The sequence below is a fragment of the Physcomitrium patens genome, chromosome 22, assembly GCF_059467195.1.
Source record: "Physcomitrium patens ecotype Gransden chromosome 22, ASM5946719v1, whole genome shotgun sequence".
NCBI lineage: Eukaryota > Viridiplantae > Streptophyta > Bryopsida > Funariales > Funariaceae > Physcomitrium > Physcomitrium patens.
The window spans coordinates 14,542,765-14,555,377 of NC_143431.1; the positions used below are offsets into that span (position 1 = coordinate 14,542,765).

Below are 12,613 nucleotides of genomic sequence, written 5' to 3' on the forward strand. Positions count from 1 at the left end.
TGCTTGAAATTTCTATTCTAATTTGTCTTTGGATATCAACCAAATCAAAGAAGTAGCAACTTGGAAATAATTTTTGATAAATATTCAGTATTAATTAGCAAATCCAAGCAAACATTATACATCTCATATTGTCTTTGGAGTTGCTTACTTGGTTACAACTTGAACTTTATTTGGATCCATCAATAAGCCTTCATTAGATATAATATATCCAAGAAATTCTACTTTTGGCTAATGGAATATATATTTTTCTAATTTGGCATATAATCCTACATCTTGTAATTTTTGTAAGAGTAATCTCACATGTTTTTTTTATTTTTTTAAAAATCTTCGAATAGATTAAGATTTCATCAAGATAAAACACAACAAACTTATCTAAGAAATCTTAAAGAGCATCATTCATCAAATGTTAGAATATGATTGGATCATTTGTCAATCCAAAAGATATGCATTTGTTGGAGATTTAAAATACCAAATAAAGTTCTTTGCAAGTTTTTTGTCAATATAATCTTTCAATATCAAAAGTTGATTTTATGATAGATTGTAGATTGGACTAAATAGTTTTTGAGCCTTTTTTTGATGATTGTTGGCACAATCATATAGTTGATACTCCAATAATATATCAATATTCTTTTTTTTAAAGCTATCTTAAAACTTCTTATATTGCTCTAAGATAGGTACTAATAAGCTTGCTTCTTCATAAGTTGGAGTTGTATAAATGACAAACAACATTTTTTTCTTAGCTATCTTCATAAAAGCCATTGCTTTATGAAATAAAGGCTTTACTGTTGATGAATTTTTAATAGGTTTTAATCCAAAAAATTCTCTAGAAAATTTTTATCTTATAAAAATTCTAATGTATAGATGGATTCTATCTTTTTTATCATAAAAGTTCTAGAATAATAGCATTGGATGAAATTCTAATAATATAAAATATTATTTTACTACTATGGCCCTTAGAATGATATTTCTAGTAATATAGTCTCATGAGTAATAAATATCTAAAGATAAAGATTGACCATCTATTATTTCTATATTTACAAGTTTTGACTTCTATATTAGAGGGATTTTATAAAATTTAAAGCACTTCCTATCTAAAAAGAAAGTAGATAATCTTGAATCTAATAAGATATTTATTTGATTTTTTTGTGGATGAAGACATAAAGGTGTAGTAAAACAACAAGCAAGTTGAATAGTGAAAGAGAGACCTTGATGAATTTGAAGAGTTAAAATGTTCAATTATATAGTGTCTATTATTACTAGGCCTTTTTATTTTCTTAAATAGTTGTATTTTTAGTCTTGGATGTAAGTTTTTTCTTTAGATAATTTTCAAATTTGTAGCCTTCTTCATTATAATACAAGCATAGATCTTATTCAATCAACACTTCTTTTCTTTTGTTGTAAGAAATTTGAATTATATATTATCTATTTGCATATATTTAACTTTGTTATTATCTGGGACTTAGTTCAAGTACATCAAAAATATATAGAAGATAATTGACTTTATTTGTAAGAGGAGTCTATTTTAATGCTTATATATTTATAAATTTAAATAGAATTGAAAATAAGAAATTATTGGCTTGAATGGATTATTTAAGCTTTGAGGGTATTGTCTTTTATTATAGATATTCGACTCTTTAATGGTATTAGAAGAAGATATTGATAAAGATTTTGGCATTAAGTTGGATTTTTTTTGTCTTTTTGTTTAAGTAGGAGTGTGTACGAGGAGGGTCACTGTAGTTATAAATCAAGAAGTTTTAAGACTTATTCCGGATTTTCGATGCCACTTACTAAATTTTCATCTTTTTGCATTAAAATTTAGAAAGAAACTAGATCTTATTGTTAATTTTTCAACAAGCTTTAGCATGCAAGAATAAGATTTGTGATGAAAGAGATCCAAGTTAGTTTTTAGATGGAGATTTTAAAGTCACAAATTGCAATAAGTACCCCATTTTTTTCCCTTGGTTTAGATCTCATTTTCTCAATTTATTTTTATTGGTTTTAAAAATATGAAGTTTGTATCTTAAATTAAGCTCAATGAGTTAAATTTTTATAGGTTAAATTAATAATTAATAAATTATATGTATTTTAGTGAAAAGAGATTTGGATTTGAGATTAAAACTAGGACTTGTATGCATCTTATCACAAGAAAGAAATTAATCTAAAATTTGTTTTAGGCCTTTGAACTATCTTTTTTTATATTTTAATTCTCTTAGGCATTATTATACTTCTTACAATCAACTTGCAACCATGGATCATATGTTGTCCTAAAGAAGCTTTCCTTCTTGATACCAAAATATAAAAATAACATATTTGTTGAAGCAATAGAGTACAAATTTTTAGTGTATTGCTTTGTCAAAGTTCATAAGTATTGATCTTGATGGCATTGAAATAATCAATTATTACACTTCACAGCTTGATTGATAGCTTTATTGAAATTTTGATGATTAAATAATAATAATAATAATAATAATAATAATAGATCTTCGATATCATTCCTTAGTCTTTAATAAAATTGTCTCATAAAAGCTTGATCATCCCAATTGATGTCACAAGCCAATTGCCTAAAATCAGATGCATAAATTGATGCAAAGCATGATCTTTAACATAATGAGCAAATCTTTTTTATTGCTCATGAAGCCTTGTCATATTTTCTAAATGCTTACATGAATGCTTCTAAAAAAGCTTCAAAATTGCTCAAAATTAAAGATCTCTTTTTAATTAAAAGATCAAATGAAGATAAGGCTTATTTTGTGAACAAGGTTTTAATTAAAACAACTTGCAACTCCTATGTTGAATAGCACTCAAATTTTAGAAAAGTTACCAATTGAATTTGCTCAATAAACCCTTAGAACTTTGGATGAGTGTCGTCAAATGTTTTTGAAAGACTAATATGAGGCTCTTTATATTGTTGAATTGATAAATTTTCTTGTTGAGATACAAATACCATTGTCTTGTTAGATATAGAAGCTTAAGAAAATAGTTGCATCATAGGCTGCTTACTTAAGGTCTTATATTACTATGAAATCTTGCAAAAAATTCTTCAATTGTAGTAATTTTACAAGCTAAAGTATTTAGTGTGTTTATAATAATATCTAACTTAGACTCATAAGATTCAACCATATTAACATCTTCACCTCCAACCATCCTAAAAGATTTTTTTTTTTTTTTTTTTTTTTTTTTTTTCAACAATGCTAGTTTAAAGGAGGGTAGTTTGTAACTTCTAAAGCATTTAGATGCCTTTATGAAGAAGGATAATCCAATCTCCATGAAAAAGGATTAAGCTCTAATATTGATAAGAGGGCAATCTTTACAAATTATCATAGATATATTATAGAGGATATCAAATAAGAAGTTGAACAAAAGAATTTCAACATGAAAATTAATAAGAACTTGATTAAATTAGATGAATATAAGATCAATAGTAAAGAAATAAACTAGATCTCTAAGAGATATATTGTTAAGGTTGAAGATCCCCTCAACATCCGCTCTAATATATATTAGGTATTAAGAATCTTCTTGAAAAGATTTTATGTTGCTTGAAGATGAAGCAATCATATGAAGCTTCTCAAACAACTTTGTTAATCTTCATAGAATTTTTTAGAATCTACTAGAATATCCTAAAAATTATTTTAAATCTTTTATAAGATTTAAAAAATACTTTTAGAATCTTATAGAATCTTCTATAACTTAATAAAATATTCTAAAAATATTTTAAAAATCTTCTTATTCAATGTCTATAACAATGAAAGCTAAGAATTTGGCATTAATAAGCTTTTGTTGGAGAGAATTAAAGCTCATATGTTAAGAACTACAATCCTTGAAGCAATTGGTTTATAAACAACTCTTTAGTAGGCCAAAGCATCTAGAATTATTAGGAAATCATGTACATTGGTGATTTGAAATAATGAGACTTATCCAATGGAAGATCTATGCACTAGCCAACATTATGGCTGAATTAAAAAATCTTCTATTACATTGTATTGATAGATGCTGCCCCACCTTCACCTCAAGATTATGTTGTATGGAACAATTGTATTTACAAAATTACAACGCATAGAAGAATGTTATTTAATAGAGAAAGTTGAAATATTAGAATAGACTAAAGATTCAATCCTTTGAAAATGTGACTTGGAGAGAGAGTAAAGAGGGTATTGATTGATCTGAGCCATAAAGACAAAGCTTATGCAGTCTAACTTTGTCAGCCATCTACTTTGTGAATTTAGCCTTGTTCTTCAAAATCCACCTTGTGAATTTACCTTGCAAATTTTGAAAAAAAGCATTATCAAATTCTAATAGATGAGAATCTTGAATAAATGAGTGTCTTAGACGCAAAAAATAGGATTGTCTTTTCATACTCATGATGAGAGGCTTGGACAAAGGAGAGTCATGGGTAGTATCAATGGAGCTGCCTTTGTACTTATGGAAGTTGAATTAAAGGAGCTGATATATTTTGGGAGATGATGATCTGACTTTTCACATTGAGCCATAGTCATGAGCACACTGCATGGGGTGGATTGACATTGGACTAAAAAAATCATAACATGGCAAAGGGGTTTGGCTTTAACAAATCCCTATATTTATTACTAAGATTAAAGGATATATAGACTAAAATATCTGAAGTGCCAAGTGCAATTCAACAAAGAGCTTCTAACAAGTTATCAATGGCATGAATCTAAATGAGAATTATATACTTGATAGTAGTGAAACTACAATGGAGGGAAGGAAGTGGTGAGGCACATTTTGAGAAGGGAATTGGCCCCATGGGATGATGATGATGATAAGAAGAAGAGGCAATTAATTATCTCCGATCATAAAAAGACCATTCAACACTGTGCTAGAGACAGGCCTTGAATGAGAATCATCTCTCCTCATCCGGACTCTGTTCATTGGCCGTTCAGAGACGCATCAGGCGGGTGGATGAATGAATGGATGGATGAAGGAGCAAGTGGAAGGATGAATGACTGCCCGGAGCATGACGCCATCCATTTTGAAGAAGAGGGGAGGGGAGGGACCCATTCACACGAGAAGGGGAATTCCGCCCTGAGGAGGGGAGGGTCCGTCCACGAGGGGGAATGGGCCCCACAATGGAGCAGCAGCAGCTGGGAGAGTGGAGCGGAAGGAGAGGGGAAGGGAGAGAGAATGTGAGAGAGAGAGAGAGAGAGAGACGAGAAGAGAGGAGAGAAGAGAAGGTGGGGTTGCGAGGGGGGGGGGGGGGGGGGAGGGAGAGAGTTGTTTGTAGTCGTGGGGGCAATGAATGGCAACTTTGCTTGCTTGCTGCCCTGCCCTGCTGCCTGCTGCTGATGCGTATTTTTCTCTCTTGCTCTCTCTCTCTCTCCCTCTCTATCTGTTTCGCTCTCTCGCCCTCTCTCGCTTTTGCTGCACTCTCTCCTTCTCCTCTCCTCTCCCTCTCCTCTCCTCCCATCGTTGACGAAGTTGTAAGCCTTCCGAGCATGTATCTGCAGCATAATCTTGCGTATCCGAGACCAGATTGATGTCTCTCGTTCTCCCTCTCGCCCTTCTTTCTCCTCCTCCTTCTCCTGGCTGACTGGCTGACTGACTGACTGAGTGCCACTCTGCTCTCTTCGCTCCCTTCCCCCAAATTCTTCTCTCATCTCCCCTGCCGCCTCATTCCGCCGCCACCCTCTTTTGTCAACCACCCCCCCCCCCCCCCCCCCCCCCCCCCCGTGTTGAAATCATCCTCGTCACTCATCTCTCTTCTCATCTCAATTCCTGCCTTTCAATCCGTGCCGCACAACGCCTCCCCGGTTTTGGATGCCATTGCCCCACCTGCATTTCTTTTCCATGGGATCCGATGTTTGTCTATTCACCTTCCTCACTCTGCCATCCCATGGCTTCTACTAGCGCTGCGTTGAGCTGTGGACAAGAAATTGCACCTACGCACTTCGTTTTGGGCCCTTCTGCTGCCTTTGTCGCGGTGCAATTTTGAAGTGCTTTGCCTGTGCAACTCGAGACCACTTCTTGTGGTTTATACTTGGGGAGCATTCTGACGCTTTCAAATTAGACTTCCTTCAAAGGTTTTGCACTTCCTCTTTTAAACCTTGAAAGTAATCGTTAAGAAATACATATATGAATAAAAAGACTGACTGCATTAGATAATACCATTCTCTGCCTTCTAGGATCTCTATATCGTGGGAAACATTATATGTTGAACAGTGCATTTTATACTTTAGAAATTTCCCAATAAAAGTCAAGATTTAAGAGTGTAGATAGGGCAAGGCTGTGAAGAAGGGAAGGCATGGCGGGCGTGGAGCAGATGAAGAAGAAGCTCTTGCCACTCTTGAACATGGATTCAAATCTCGCGCCGGGAATGTCCATTGACGCATCTGCTTCGTACAAGGTTGGTGGATCACTATCTATCTTCGTATAACATTCTATGCCTTAAGATTCGAGCTCAGTATTTTGGCGTGGAAGTTCCAAATGGCAGCACTTGTCATATATTTCTTCACCAAATAGATTTTGTAAAAGAGAAGATGGTCAGATTGCGGGGTGTCTCTCTTCTTCTGTTTTTAATTTTTGCTGTCTAGACTACCTATGTTTTGGGGATGAGCTGAGCCTTCACAGAGAACTACGAAGTAAAAGCGGCTTCGAGCAGTTCCTGCTACGAAAAATCGGTCAAAGAATGAGGCTGCCTCTTGTCATTCTCCAGAATTTATTGGCTTTGTGGTAGGAAGAGGTCACGGCCGTTATACATTGTCTTAGGATTCCGATTGAACTACGTTACTTCGTAGACAACCGTGTGGATTTTGTGCGTGTTTTGAATCAAGGGATGCTTTCCTGGTTGAAGTAGCCTGAGTATCGGCAACAGCAATCTGTTGATCTCGCATTTGATAGCATGACCTAAAATGGTTGTGAAGAATTCTCTTTGCATCGCCTTCCTGTCGCAAGTCTGTCAAAGGGAGTGAAATTAGGCTCTTTGTGGATTACCTCACATACGTGCACAATCTAGGAATTTAAAAAGTCGTGAGTTTGAGTTATCTGTGTTTGCAAGGTCGATGTTGTTCTCGTTGTTAAGAGAAATGAAAGCGTCTTGTTTTACAACGTTCTTTTTCATGGCAACTCCAAACTCACACCATGTTATTAGATAATCTCTAGTAGATATTCTCGCCTTAGGTTTTGTGTCGTGGTAAGATTTGAGTGCTCTTCTTCTGGAAAAGTGGTTGTCTTTATTCACATTGAGCATCTCCCTTAAAAGCGTCCCTTCTCCCTGTGCTTGACTTATGGTTATTCTAATTTTTAGACGAAATTCGGAAATTTCCTGTTTCAACTGTACAAATCAATTATCTGAATCCTTAATGATGTAGGTCTTACACAGTTTTTTGTATAGAAGGGTGCTGTTTTTCGGTACGAATTATGTGCCCTTCTAGCAAATATTAAAAGATTGTTGGACCCCTCATCGGATTTTGGCCTCTGCTTAAGGACCACAGCTCCAAGCACTTTTCCACAAAGTTATATTTGAGTAGTCGCGCATGCGAAAAAGATTACTGCATTTTGTTTGTATCACAGTTTTTTCTACTCTAGTTTCGTGACTTAATCAATGTCTAGGGGTTAGCAAGAGGAAAGGTGTACTAGTTTCGTTCTCATTTTGATTTTCATCTTAAAATTTATAATCATCTGCATGCTATTGATTTAAGCATGGTTTGTGCGGTATATTTTTTAGAATACTCTGGCCATGATTGAGAAAATTGTTCACTTATCTCGGTTTTCTGGTGCTGTGAAGGTGACAGATGGGGGCTCATTGAATCTCCTTAGCAGGTCATGTGCTGAGTATAACATCAATGAGCTTGGACTACAGAAACGAAAGTCATCAGCACCAGATGCTGCTGGGGATGCTGGGGATCAAGAGAAGACATATCAGTGTGCATCTAGTGAGATGTGTGTTTTTGGAGCTATTGGTTGGGGAGCTAGCAGTGTGGTCCGCAAGGCCATCCACATTCCAACCCATCGTATTCTGGCTTTGAAGAAGATCAATGTCTTTGAGAAGGCAAGAAAGTTGTCAAATTAACATTGCTTCTGCATCTCTTCGAGCTCTGTCCCATCGTTTCCATAGTTGTAATGTGCGTCTTTATTACTCTTTGTCCAAGTGTTCCTTCAACAGATATAAACTTTAGAGTATCATATAAATTCTTGCTTTTGTACTTACCGGCATCTGGCACAATTTATTCTTCTGACATTTTTGTACCAAAAGATCTCACTTTACCACTGTAAAAGTGATCTATTGCAAAGTTTCATCATTCCTACCATTGTCCTCTTTCAGGAGAAGAGACAACAGTTGTTGAACGAGATTAGAACACTTTGCGAGGCACCGCGAGTAAGGGGTTTGGTAGAGTTCTATGGAGCATTTTATTCACCAGATAGTGGACAAATCAGCATTGCCCTTGAGTATATGGATGGTGGCTCCCTTGCTGATATTGTGCGCACGAAGAAGTTTATACCTGAACCGATCCTCTCTGTTATTACTCGCAAAGTATTGCAGGTAAGTGTTGTTATGGTTAAGTATGCTGCCTTGTGAGTTGCAGTCTCCTGAAAGTTCGTAAAGCGAAATATCTAGTATAGATCGCATAATGAGTCCTTTATTGGGTCAAGTTCTTGACGAAGCTCTTTTCGACATGCATTTGCATGAAGGCCATTGATGGAAGCGGCAAATCTTGTGGATAATTTAAATGCAATGTTGGACTCGTGAAAGATCGTTTTAAATTATCCACTAGGTCTTATTGCGTCCGCCCAAGGTTTTATGAACATGAAATGGTTTATAAAACATCTGTCGGGTTCTATTTTGTTCCAGCAGCAGGCAAACGTATTTAGTCATTAACATGCTCTCTTCTTTTGTTGCACCATCATCAGGGTTTAGTATTCCTACACAACGTGAGGCACTTAGTACACCGGGACATTAAACCAGCTAACCTGTTGATTAACCTTAATGGAGAGCCTAAGATTACAGATTTTGGAATCAGCTCGGGCCTCGACAATTCTATTGCAATGGTAAATATTTTTTTGTGATGTAGTCCTGTCCGGCGCTTAAATAAACTTTCCGAGCTGATAGGATCTGGTTTCCTTCCTTTGATGTCTTCTCTTATCATTTTGAGAGCACCTGAACTCTGTCGAATGTCGGATTTTGATAATACATAGTAGCTCCGTCATATTAGCATTGGTCGCAGGTTATTCGGTAACTTGGTGACCGCAGTATGAAGGTGATATTTTGGTATGTTTCTCCTGCAGTGTGCCACTTTTGTAGGCACGGTGACGTACATGTCTCCTGAAAGGATCAACAACGAGTGTTATTCATATCCAGCGGACATATGGAGTCTTGGACTAGCATTGCTAGAGTGCGGAACTGGTGAATTTCCATACAGTGCAAACAAAGGGCCAGTCAATCTGATGCTTCAAGTAGGGAATCTTGAATCCTCTCATTATGCCACGGTGATACAATGAGAATTTTATTTGGCTATATCTGATATGTTTTACCAAGTAGGATAGGACTTCGGGTGGGGACAGTGGAGGAATTTTGTCTGTATGGCTCAGGGACTTGTGGACTAGTACTTACATGTAGAGGTGTATGTAGGGATTGGGGTAAGCATCCCATTTTCGTACTTCTCGGCTGTTACAATATTTCTTCATCATTTCTTATTTAAAGCCTATGTGAGGGCTTCACAAGTTGTAAAATTGCTTTACTTATCGAGAGTACATATGCTGTGCAGGTTATGTACGATCCATCACCGTCACCTCCTGCTGAACGTTTTACTCGGGAGTTTCGGTCCTTTGTGGATGCCTGTCTTCAGAAGGAGGCAGAGGCCCGTCCAACAGCGGAACAGGTCCGTTTGCTGGCTGGTTTTTCAAAAATTTGATATTCTATTGCTATGCTAGCAGTTATCTCGTGTATGCTAGATTTTCTTTGTGATCTATACCTGCTCATAATCTAAATGCACAATCTTTTATTTGTTCTGCCTGATTCTCTGACGAATGGCATTCCATGAACATTATAAGGTTTGTAATGGAGAGTATGCTTCCAGATTTCTACATTGAATCCAACCATCAGTTTGTTTGAAGGATTCAATGTTTTCATCTGACACGATCATTTGTTATTCGTATCCCTGAACATGTTTGTAGACATATACTATTGAAAGTATAACCTTCCGTCATTTTTACATGCAGTTAATGTCTTATCCTTTTATAAAGAAGTACGAGGATCAGCAAATAGATCTGGCGGGATTTGTGCAAAGCGTTTTCGATCCAACTGAGCGACTTAAGGATTTATCAGACGTATGTATTTAGTGATATTTGGTGGTGTGAGAGTTTTGAATATTGGTTTCAAAGACTTGTTCTCTAAATTTCTCACTTATTTTTTGTCTTTGGTTTGATAACCAATTTCTCACTTCCGAATCAAACTTGATTCTGCAACAGATGCTTACAGTACACTATTACATGTTGTTTGATGGTCCTGAAATGCGGTGGCCTCATATGAAGGGTCTCTATTCTTCAAATTCCACTCTTTCGTAAGTGATTGATGCTCATTTTACGACACTAAGCAAGTTAGAGTTGAACAGAGCATATCCAACTCAACTGGACTTCTTGAAATGACTTATTCAGAAGCATAGATCGTCGCATGTTCAGCAGCACTCTAGAGCCGTGATTTTATTGAAAATCCTCGTGTACATTTCTTACTGTCAAAAGATATGTACTTATCTCTGTTCGATGATACAATCGAGGTTTAGTGTGTAACCAATCTTGGGAGTTTTGCGTATTTTAGCCCGGGTTGAAGGAGATTTTGCAATATTTCATTCTGTATTTATATGGATACAAACTGTTGAGACAAAGTCGTATGTACTAAACATTCTGTCTTTGAAGGAGGAGTACGATTATGAAGTGGTACTACGTGTCAATTGGTTATTTTTGTTTCCTGGTTTTGGCACATGTTGAGGTTCTAATTTTCTGGTTCCACCTGGTGTAGGTTTGGCAATCAAATTGTGACTGGGGCTGAGGAGATATTCACGACTTTGACCAACATCAGGAATATGTTGGCCGGTGAACGTGCTGAAGAGAGACTAGTGCATGTGGTCGAAAACTTGCAGTGCTGTGCATTTGCAAAACGTGGTGTGATGATTCGTGTCTCAGGAACTTTTGTGGTCGGAACTCACTTTGTGCCAACAGGTTTGCAGTGGCCACCCTCGTGTTCATTATTTACACTTTGTCTTTTGGAGATTTTCATTTACTTGGGAAAGCAAATCACCATCTTCAAGCTTAAGTGAATGCAAAGGAATTGACGTCATTGGCGTCAGTTAGAGAAGCTAGAAGCTATGCAGGAAGTTCCGAGTAGTTGGCTTATGTGATTCTGATACAAGCGCTTGGATTACGCAGGTGATGGTGTCCAAGTGGAGGGTGTGCCGAGCAGTTCGTGTATGGATGTTGAGAAGCGGCGAATTGGTACTTTCAATGAACAATTTTGCATGGAACCAGGGGAGCACATAGGGTCGTTTTACATACTAAAGCAAGAGCTTCACATTCAGCAGTAGGAGATGGACGTCTTCTCATTGCTGGTTTCATCCACTTGCGTGAGGCTCAAGCATGGGCATTGCATCTGTGCTGACCGCCATCTCACACGGAAGGGAAACAGTTTCCGATGTTGGTGTGTAGGGTCCATCTTTAAATTCTGAGGTCCCACTGATGGTAGCCAGAATGGATGAGCCTTACGCTGGGTGCGAAGCATCAGCTGGAAGAACTCGTGTATGAGAGAGGATCTTTGTAAAGAGATGACGTAGGGATGTTGGAGGTCGAAAAGAAGCTCGACTTGCCCATCTTTGGAGGGGTTTCCATCGGCTACTCTTGGCACTAAACCTTGATGTACTATGAGTCCTCCCTTCCATTTTTCTATAGTACTGTAGAGCAACAGGGAACAGAAAATGGGAGGTAGTCTTGTTATTGAGGAGATTTAAGTTGTAGATTAGGTACAGATGTGCAGATCTTTGCTGGGGCTGTTGGAGTTGAAGCTCATTTTCCCACATTCCCCTATCCGGGATGTTGATACAAATTCTCTTTAAGCTCGGCTAGACATTTTTGTTACTGTGAGGGGAGTTATTAGCCACTGATGTTGCTATGTCAAATTGTCGTACACGTGTCTTTCTTTGCAGTCTTTATTTTCACCTTGCTCTTACTGCAGATGATTGTAAATGACGCCTTGCATAATAGAGAAATAATCTACTTGGTGTAGGAGCCGCTTACGTCATAAACTAGATCTTGCTTCTAAACACGCCATGCGTTGCATGTAGCTTCAAGCATCATTCGACTTTTCCACGACTGCTGTGCTTTTCCCATCAGAAGCATGGAATACTTCCAACGTCTGTTTTGTCCCTTCTAATTGAACTTGCTCCTCCTTTACGCTTCTCCACAATTCCTTGCTAGAATTTTCATTCCAACTGCCATAACTGTGGAAATGTGAATTTGTACCATGGAACAAACATTAATTCACTAATGTATTATAGAACTCACTTTTTGTCCATATCTTGATACAAATAGTAGCTTCAATTCATATGTTCAAAAGAGAAGATGGGTAAGTGAAATTTTGGATTTTGTTTGGTTTGTTTTTAATATAATAATGGGA

At 36.9% G+C, this 12,613-nt stretch overlaps 1 protein-coding gene across 4 annotated transcripts; it reads left to right on the forward strand.

The window, feature by feature from the left end:
* The first annotated feature begins 5,214 nt into the window (after positions 1–5,214).
* Positions 5,215–12,075, forward strand: LOC112275192 (mitogen-activated protein kinase kinase 3). Of its 4 annotated transcripts, none has more exons than XM_024505321.3 (11): positions 5,559–6,035; positions 6,232–6,358; positions 7,739–8,002; positions 8,276–8,494; positions 8,863–9,000; positions 9,238–9,405; positions 9,717–9,830; positions 10,171–10,278; positions 10,420–10,511; positions 10,967–11,166; positions 11,374–12,075. In XM_024505321.3, exons 2-11 carry the CDS (start codon positions 6,257–6,259, stop codon positions 11,526–11,528), a joined length of 1,560 nt encoding a protein of 519 aa, XP_024361089.1. In that variant the 5' UTR covers positions 5,559–6,035; positions 6,232–6,256; the 3' UTR covers positions 11,529–12,075. The 4 variants fall into 4 exon arrangements, with proteins under 4 accessions (XP_090102423.1, XP_024361090.1, XP_024361089.1 ...); XM_024505320.3 differs by having other exon boundaries at positions 5,575–6,035; positions 6,228–6,358; XM_090246297.1 differs by having other exon boundaries at positions 5,215–6,358.
* The last annotated feature ends 538 nt before the right edge of the window (positions 12,076–12,613 follow it).

Bases quoted from the DNA above. Each gene is read 5' to 3' on its own strand.
- LOC112275192 (XM_090246297.1), top strand. From the start codon at position 6,257: ATGGCGGGCGTGGAGCAGATGAAGAAGAAGCTCTTGCCACTCTTGAAC. The intron at 9,001-9,237 runs GTAAATATTTTT...TTTCTCCTGCAG, and splicing joins TCGACAATTCTATTGCAATG to TGTGCCACTTTTGTAGGCAC. The intron at 11,167-11,373 runs GTTTGCAGTGGC...TGGATTACGCAG, and splicing joins AACTCACTTTGTGCCAACAG to GTGATGGTGTCCAAGTGGAG.